The sequence below is a fragment of the Crinia signifera genome, chromosome 2 (genome assembly GCF_055691185.1).
Source record: "Crinia signifera chromosome 2, ASM5569118v1, whole genome shotgun sequence".
Taxonomy (NCBI): domain Eukaryota; kingdom Metazoa; phylum Chordata; class Amphibia; order Anura; family Myobatrachidae; genus Crinia; species Crinia signifera.
In genome coordinates, this window is record NC_139218.1 from 360,276,695 (window position 1) to 360,286,092 (window position 9,398).

The 9,398-nt window shown below is 46.2% G+C and overlaps 1 protein-coding gene across 1 annotated transcript; it reads left to right on the forward strand.

The window, feature by feature from the left end:
• Positions 1 to 2,370: 2,370 nt before the first annotated feature.
• On the forward strand, positions 2,371 to 8,578 carry LOC146059191 (uncharacterized). The gene is made up of 4 exons (XM_083171314.1): positions 2,371 to 2,598; positions 5,168 to 5,342; positions 6,981 to 7,188; positions 7,996 to 8,578. Exons 1-4 carry the CDS (start codon positions 2,551 to 2,553, stop codon positions 8,072 to 8,074), a joined length of 510 nt encoding a protein of 169 aa, XP_083027440.1. The 5' UTR covers positions 2,371 to 2,550; the 3' UTR covers positions 8,075 to 8,578.
• Positions 8,579 to 9,398: the final 820 nt, after the last annotated feature.

Below are 9,398 nucleotides of genomic sequence, written 5' to 3' on the forward strand. Positions count from 1 at the left end.
AAAATTCTGCAGTAAAAAGTCTATGGCAGGTGAGGCAGTGCCTCTCCTGGCTACTCTTTCTGCACATCTCCATCAAAACTCTTCAAATCTCCAGCAGTGTATACTGCTGAATATGTGTATTATGCCGGCATGTACCCCATGGCTCATATATTGTGTGCAAATCTGGCTCTGGTACTTGCCAGAGATTCCTCAGCCATGTACCTCACCGCACGTCCCTGTGGCTATATCAGCATCCACCCTGTCAGCGACACACAGAAACCGCTCCCGCTCGCCTCACCCACTGCCCGCTACTATGGACAGATTTCTGGGCTCGCCTCCGGTGGCGAATATCTCTCCTGCGCCGCAGCAACAGTGCCAGGAGAAAAGAAAGGGAGAACACAACATGGCGCCGAATGCTGACAAGGGACGCCTGCAGCTAAAAAAGCCATCACTGGAGCGAATGCAGATTTGGATGGTGACACAGATTATGCAGGTACAGCTTCTTTCCCATATGAAACTTATCCTCAGCTATACAGGCTACAATGACGCCTTTATTACAAAAGGCAGTATTTGACATCATTTATCAAATTGACCCCTTATCTACGTGGATCACAACATCAGAAACACATATTGGGAATAATATGGATAATATTAATGCTGTACAGAAATCAGTTCAAAGACTGGATATTTACAGTAAGGGGGAAATTTACTAAGATCAATTCATAAAAAAATTAGTATTTTCATAGGAAAATACTATTTTTTTTGGAGTATTCGTAGTTTTGGCATTTACTATGCCAAAAATAAGAATTTTCGTATTCGTATTGACAATACGATTTACAAATACGAATGAATACACCATCGGTAGACTACGACAGAAATCACCATTCAAAAGAATGGTGATTCCTGATTTACTAAGCGGCCGTAATTGGCGTAAAATGGCCGCGAATGGCAGGGCAAATACGGCAGGAAAATACACTTTATTTTCCTGTCGTATTTGGCTATAGCCTGCAGGGATCAGTCAGATCCGTGCAGGCTTCAGTGCGTAAAAAAATAGAAAAATAAATAAATAAAACGGCGTGAGCCCCCCCCCCCCCCCCCGACAGCAGTAACCAGCACCAGGATGAAAGAGCCGGGGCTGGTAATAAAAAATCTGGAAACCCGGCAAATAGGGGTTCCCCAGTCTTTTAAAACCAGCCCCAGGTTCCAGGGCTGGTTCCCAAAATACGGGGGACAAAATGACTAGGGGTCCCCCGTATTTTAGGAACCAGTCCCAGGCCAAACCAGCCAGCAGGGTAATGTCACAGCCGGGGGACACTTATTATATAAGGTCGCGTGGCCAAAACATTGACCCTACTGACCAGTCAGCCTGGCCAGGGGCCCTGAGGGAGTGGGGACCCCCCCAATAAAGGGGTCCCCCCTCCAGGACTTACCTGACCAGGCTGAAGCCTGGTGCTGTCCCCGGTGACCCTGGAGCGGTGGTCACCGGGCTAATTAAGTGTAAAAAGATAGAATAAACTATTGTTTAATACTGTGAAACTATGAGTCCCAGCATGCCTCCCCCGCAAGCTGGGACTGAGAAAGTCCCAGTAGTTCCACAGTATTAAAAATAGTCAAATAAACACACACTGACACACGAAAAATAAAACTTTAATACATCCAAAGCCCACGCATACTGATACTTACCTATCTTGAGCCCGTAGGTAGGTCCCGGGGTCTGGGGCTCCATGGCCCTGGAGCCTGGGGCTGGTTTTAAAAAACCGGGGAACCCCTATTTGCCAGGTTTCCTGATTTTTTATTACCAGCCCCGTCTCTTTCAGCCTGGTGCTGGTTATGGCTGTGGGGGGGACCCCACACCATTTTTTAAATTTATTTATTTTTCTATTTTTTTTTTTTTTTTTTACACGCTGCAGCCTGCACGGATCTGACTGATCCGTGCAGACTGGTTATACGAATTCGTATTAGCGGCCGTATATACGGCCGGCTAATACGAATGGTTACGCCATCGGAGGGTTACAAAGCAGTCGTATTTGACTGCTTTGTAAATTACCCTCCGGAACACGAATTTGCATACGGCTGTAACTAGCTATGGGGGACAAAATATCTGTAATGGGGGACAAACTAATGGAGGCACTAACGGAGGCGGCCTAACTTAATGGGGGCTGTTTAAGGGGGACAAGGGATGGGGAAACTAAAGGGTAAATTTACTAAGAGAGTAAAGTTACCTGATTAACCAAATATGCTATATCCAGTATATTACGTGATAGTAGAAGCCTGTTGTCTCTACTCGTGATGTGTAATATTGATCGCATGTGCATAACGGACTCTTTCTATATTTGTTTGTATTGAAAATATTTCAATAAAGTTGATTGAATTTTTTTTTTTTTGCAGCATAGCGGCTATCTTGTAACTATGACACCATTATGACATCACAAAGGCTAGGTGACACAGGGACTCCATCACCTGAGACTCTGCAGTTATCAGGAGAAGAAGCATATTTTATGCTCCCGTGCTATATTACTAATATTTTAATTTCGCTGAACTTTAGCGGTTACCTTTATCACTGGTGACATTATGGGCTGTCTGAGCAGCAAACTGTGCGTCCCTGCACCCAGGAAGAAGGTAAGTGCGCTGCTATATTTATGGGTTGTACATTGCACATACAGAGGGTTATCACAGGCCGCAATAGGGGGGAGCTCGCCCAATATTGGGTGTTTCTGGGTAGATTGGGAGGTGATTTGTCCAGTTTTGTAGGCTTAAATATGGGGGATAGGTATCATTTTGATTGACTTGTAAAATATGAATGTACCAGCCTGTATGTAGTATTAGGGGTACATGGGTGGGTGACACTTCCTGTATGTAGTATTAGGGGTACATGGGTGGGTGACGCTCCCTCTATGTAGCAATAGGGGTACATGAGTGGGTGACATTATGTACCTCTCCTGTACCTTCCCCTGCACAATTCCCAGGCAGCAAGGTCACATAATGTGGGTATGTTGTGTAGTAACACTCACGTTTTACCATTAGCCTCACAGGCTCTCACATTATCAGCACTGAAGCGTCATCTCCCCTCCTTTCTGGGCTTTGTAGTTCGGCAGCACTTCTGCTGCTGTCGTACATGTAGGTTTTCCTGCCAGTAGCTGCCTCCTGCCTGACTAACTGCCATTAACTGCCCATGCCCCCTGGTGGTGAGCCTCATAGCAGAGTCTACCTCACCGTGAAGAGCAGGGGGATCCACTGACAGTCTGCTCTTTTACAGCACCCCTGGGAGGTCTCATGGAGAAGGCAGTCTGGGGGCGTGAAGATGCATAATTATAGACCTGCCCCCTTCTATTACCAACATTGCAAAGTGTGGGCGGGGTTATGATTAAGTGGTTTACAGTGAATCGCGTCATTGCCTCACCCGCTTTGCATGGGTAAGGGGGGCTCAGCGGACTAAGTGGGGAAGTGCTGGCAGGAGGGGCGAGGCATTGCGGGACACTTACCTGCTGCCCTGGGGACTATAAGGGATTTTTGGGAGCCTCCTGGCCTCTCTGGAAGAGTAGACGAGTATTATCTCATGTCTATCCCATGTGTTCTGGGTGCTCAGATATGTCAGCATTGCATGCAATGTGGATTCCCTCCTATACAAGTTCTGCAAATGTAACTATTTTCCTCTTGGCATACTGCCAATTATCTGCCAATCACCTGAGAGCTCAGATTGCAGCAGCTGCTGTGACTGCAGCCCAGCCTGTGCTCTGTAAACAATGTATGTAGAACAGTATAGGTATGGCCATCGACCATCGATGATTCCGAATCATCGATGGTTTATGGCCAATGTTGAATACTTTTGCCATAGATGGGGGAGAACTAGATGGGTTCCCTCCATTGATGGCACAGCAATACCGATGTTTTGCTTTTGTTTGTTTTTTCCATAGTTCCCGGGACATAGAGCATAGCTCTGCCCCCAACATCTGTGTAACCCTGCCCCTGTGTTTTGATTATGGCACAGGTCAACCAGTCAAACACAAAGTATGACCATCGATAAGTAAAAATATCGATGGCCATTCATTGCATAGTTTAACACTATCGATGGCCAGTTGTACTCTTGACATTGATGGCAATTATCAATGGCAATCGTAACAATGGCCATCCCTAGTACAGTACTGGTAATAACGTCATCGCTTATAGCTGCTCTGATTTTATTACTCGTTCATATATACCTACCAACATGTCCCATTCCTGGGCTCCCCTCTGATATTATTACTTGTGCATACATACTTACCTACATGTCCCATTCCTGGGCTTCCCTCTGATATTATTACTTGTTCATGCATACCTACCAACATGTCCCATTCCTGGGCTCCCCTCTGATATTATTACTTGTGCATACATACTTACCTACATGACCCATTCCAGGGCTTCCCTCTGATATTATTACTTGTGCATACATACTTACCTACATGTCCCATTCCTGGGCTTCCCTCTGATATTATTACTTGTGCATACATACTTACCAACATGTCCCATTCCTGGGCTCCCCTCTGATATTATTACTTGTGCATACATACTTACCAACATGTCCCATTCCTGGGCTTCCCTCTGATATTATTACTTGTGCATACATACTTACCTACATGACCCATTCCAGGGCTTCCCTCTGATATTATTACTTGTGCATACATACTTACCAACATGTCCCATTCCTGGGCTTCCCTCTGATATTATTACTTGTGCATACATACTTACCAACATGTCCCATTCCTGGGCTCCCCTCTGATATTATTACTTGTGCATACATACTTACCAACATGACCCATTCCTGGGCTCCCCTCTGATATTATTACTTGTGCATACATACTTACCAACATGACCCATTCCTGGGCTCCCCTCTGATATTATTACTTGTGCATACATACTTACCTACATGTCCCATTCCAGGGCTTCCCTCTGATATTATTACTTGTGCATACATACTTACCAACATGTCCCATTCCAGGGCTTCCCTCTTATATTATTACTTGTGCATACATACTTACCTACATGACCCATTCCTGGGCTTCCCTCTGATATTATTACTTGTTCATGCATACCTACCAACATGTCCCAATCCTGGGCTGATCTGTTCTATTGCTTCCATGGTAGAAAGTGCATGCACTGCGGAGAGTTATATAGTCACAGCTTATGATGTCTCTTCCTCTGCTCCTTACAGCCAAGCAAGTCTGCGAGGCTTACTAAAGGAGCGGCTAAGCACCCCGTCACCGTGCAGCCCCCTGTGCCGTGCGCCAAAGTGTCTGGCGAACTTCCCACCGAGCCGGACACTACTCTGCTCACAGAGGACGCGGCAGCAGTCGTGGCAGAGATCATGGAGTACCTGATCAGTGAAGGTAAGCTTCCCTCAGGTGCAGAGGCATAACTAGTATATATCTAATAGGCTGGGAGTTCTGTGACAGGCAGGTAACTGGTATATATGTAATAAGCTGGGAGTTCTGTGACAGGCAGGTAACTAGTATATATGTAATAAGCTGGGAGTTATGTGACAGGCAGGTAACTAGTATATATGTAATATGCTGGGAGTTCTGTGACAGGCAGGTAACTAGTATATATGTAATATGCTGGGAGTTCTGTGACAGGCTGGTAACTGGTATATATGTAATAAGCTGGGAGTTCTGTGACAGGCTGGTAACCAGTATATATGTAATATGCTGGGAGTTCTGTGACAGGCAGGTAACTAGTATATATGTAATAGGCTGGGAGTTCTGTGACAGGCAGGTAACTGGTATATATGTAATAAGCTGGGAGTTCTGTGACAGGCTGGTAACCAGTATATATGTAATATGCTGGGAGTTCTGTGACAGGCAGGTAACTAGTATATATGTAATAGGCTGGGAGTTCTGTGACAGGCAGGTAACTGGTATATATGTAATAAGCTGGGAGTTCTGTGACAGGCAGGTAACTAGTATATATGTAATAAGCTGGGAGTTCTGTGACAGGCTGGTAACCAGTATATATGTAATAAGCTGGGAGTTCTGTGACAGGCTGGTAACCAGTATATATGTAATATGCTGGGAGCTCTGTGACAGGCTGGTAACTAGTATATATGTAATAAGCTGGGAGTTCTGTGACAGGCAGGTAACTAGTATATATGTAATAAGCTGGGAGTTCTGTGACAGGCAGGTAACTGGTATATATGTAATAAGCTGGGAGTTTTGTGACAGGCTGGTAACCAACCAGTATATATGTAATATGCTGGGAGTTCTGTGACAGGCTGGTAACTAGTATATCATACCTCCCAACTTTTGACCTGAAGAAATAGGGACACTCGCGCGGCCGAAAAGGGGGGGGGGTATGCAAATGAGGGCGCGGTTTATGCTAATTAACCTCATTTTCCTACGAGAATAGACGCTGTGCGCATGCGCACAGCGTCTATTCTATTAGATTGGGGGGTCTCCCAACTGCCACCCCCCGCAGCGGGACAATGCCTGCCGCGGGTGGGACAGCGAACAGGACCCGAAAATCGGGACTGTCCCTCTAAAATCGTGACAGGCTGGTAACCAGTATATATGTAATATGCTGGGAGTTCTGTGACAGGCAGGTAACTAGTATATATGTAATAGGCTGGGAGTTCTGTGACAGGCTGGTAACTAGTATATATGTAATAAGCTGGGAGTTATGTGACAGGCAGGTAACTAGTATATATGTAATAAGCTGGGAGTTCTGTGACAGGCAGATAACTAGTATGTATGTAATAAGCTGGGAGTTCTGTGACAGGCAGATAACTAGTATGTATGTATGAATGTATGTAATAGGCTGGGAGTTCTGTGAGGGGACAGGAGCTTGTTATCTCACCAGCCTGATTCTGCCTTATACATTATACTGCATTACATCTACAGAGGAGATTGCGCCTCCGCACAGAACTCGCAGTCCATTACATAAAGCCAATAAACAGCATGGGGTACATTTACTATAATAACGAGGTGATGTAGTCCATAGCAACCAATCAGCTTCTGTCTATCATTTTCTAGCCTGCAAGAGTGAGGGGAAGAGGCGCGAGGAGTCCCCAGTGTCTCACACGATGACGGATGACACAATATCGTCTTATGATATCACCAGTAGCAGCAGCAGTGGCTATTATAATTTGACGGAACGGTCATCATCATCATCAGACACCAGCAGCAGCAGCTCTGATTCCTCATCAGATACCTCAGATACCATCAGTGACTCCTCCCCCAGGTAGGTTGCCGGCACAATACGTGCGTCCTCCCTGCTCTGGTCGCTGGGGTAGATGTCAGGTCTTGTGTCTTACACATCTGCTGTGATGTAGAAACGGTATCTCCATATCTGCCTGCAGCTGGGGCACCTACAGAAGTTCTATCACACAGAGCGCTGATTGGCTGGTATCCTAGTAGTATGACATACATGTATATATCATTATAATAATGAGTTTAAGAATATAATAAGAGAAACGCTACAGGAGAAATGAAGTCATGTAAACTATGGGGCCTATACACACCTAGCGATATTATCAGTGATCTGAATGATGCTAGATCGCTCAGCACATAGCGCACAGCACACAGCACACACCGCTCAGGACTGCACCAGCGCTGTGTGCTGAACGATCTATCACTGCCCACATTCTCAAAAGAGAGAAGAGAGGTGATGACTAGATTAATACAGCATGCAGTATCTACATCTACTAGCGATAGCGACACACGGGGCCACACATCACTATCACTATGGGCCCTACACACACAGTGATGTATGCTTCATTTCTATGCAATCTAGTCAGATCACTTAGAAAATAGGGATCTCACATAACTGTACACTGAGCTTTCTGTATGGTGCCGTCCTTGTCATGTCACACCCACAGCATCAGCGCTATGATTGGTCCAAAGAGGAATCACACAGATACATGTATTCAGTAAGGGCCACTAACATGGTGCAGGTGATATATAGCAGCAGGCCAGGGAATAATGAGAGGACTTGTACATGGCAAACGTTTGTGTCTTTACAATAACAGTCACTTGTTTGTTTTTATAGGAAGAGAATCTTCAGGAACATCATCTCTGTTGGCCTCATCTGGCAGGAGGAGGACGGCATGCCAAGGGTCGAGTGTTAAGACCTGGAAATCAGACTCACTGAGTCAATGTTAAAAGCCAGTCCTGTTGACGGCTAAACCCCCTACCGAAGCCTGTCCCGTTGACAGCTAATCACCCTACCGAAGCCTGTCCCGTTGACAGCTAATCCCCCTACCCAAGCCTGTCCCGTTGACGGCTATTCCCCCTACCCAAGCCTGTCCCGTTGACAGATAATCCCCCTACCCAAGCCTGTCCCGTTGACGGGTAATCCCCTACCCCCAATCTCTGTCTTCACAACTCCCTCTCTCCATATCCAGCAAGTTTGAAACATAACATGTTGCGTACACTTTCTAAGGTATAATTTGGTCCGCTGAGCGGCCTCTAGTGGTCACAGGCGGTACTTTACCACGGAGATGAGGAGTATTTAGCCTTTTATATCCTGTATGTAGATATGATGCATGTAATAACAATAATAAATATACATGCACATACAGAAATGAATATACAGATGTATGTATATATGAATCTGTTGTTTCAACAATAAAAAGTAAGACAAGTCAGTGACTGATGTGTTATTTCCCACTTATTACTGTGAATGTTCCCCATCGTACTACTGTATTGGTCTGACCCATATCCATCCATCTTAAGTGCTTGCAAATCTAAGTGACTCATATTTGTGGCACCCTGCTACATCTGGTGATGTCAGCTGCCCGCCCCCGGCACCAGCATTACAGCACCATTTGCATGGGAACACCCAGTGTTTGCATGGGATTTGCATGGCGTGCCCGCAACCCCACACCCGCACTGCTCAGTGGGAACGGGCCGGCGACTTTGCAACTCACTGTGTCCATTTGCAAAGAGAGCTTGCCCATGCGCATAAATAGTTATGCGCGGACACAAAACATCACTCCCCTTAGGGAACGTGTGGGGGAGGGAAGCAATCAGAATGACCTCCTTGGTCTCCTCCCATGGTTACATAGGAAAAGGAACCCAGAAGAGGCAATTACTGTAAGAGGCTGGAATCCAGGGAAAATCAGGGAAAAATTTGCGTAGGGGTTCCCTGTATTTTTTACAACCAGCACCAGGCCCAAGGGCTGGTCCTGGTTACCAAAATACGAGTGACAAAATGACTAGGGGTCCCCCAAACCAGCACCAGGCCCAACCAACCAGCAGGGTAATGTCACAGCCAGGGGACACTTATTATATAAGGTCCCGCGGCCAAAACATTACCCCCTGACTGGTCAGCCTGGGCAAGGGTCCTGGGGGAGGGGGGACCCCCCCCCCCAATAAAGGGGTCCCCCCTCCAGAATTACCCTACCCAGGTTGAAGCCTGGGGTTGTCCCCGGTGGCCCTGGAGCGGTGGCC

Bases quoted from the DNA above. Each gene is read 5' to 3' on its own strand.
- LOC146059191 (XM_083171314.1), top strand. From the start codon at position 2,551: ATGGGCTGTCTGAGCAGCAAACTGTGCGTCCCTGCACCCAGGAAGAAG. The intron at 5,343-6,980 runs GTAAGCTTCCCT...ATCATTTTCTAG, and splicing joins GGAGTACCTGATCAGTGAAG to CCTGCAAGAGTGAGGGGAAG. The intron at 7,189-7,995 runs GTAGGTTGCCGG...TTGTTTTTATAG, and splicing joins ATCAGTGACTCCTCCCCCAG to GAAGAGAATCTTCAGGAACA.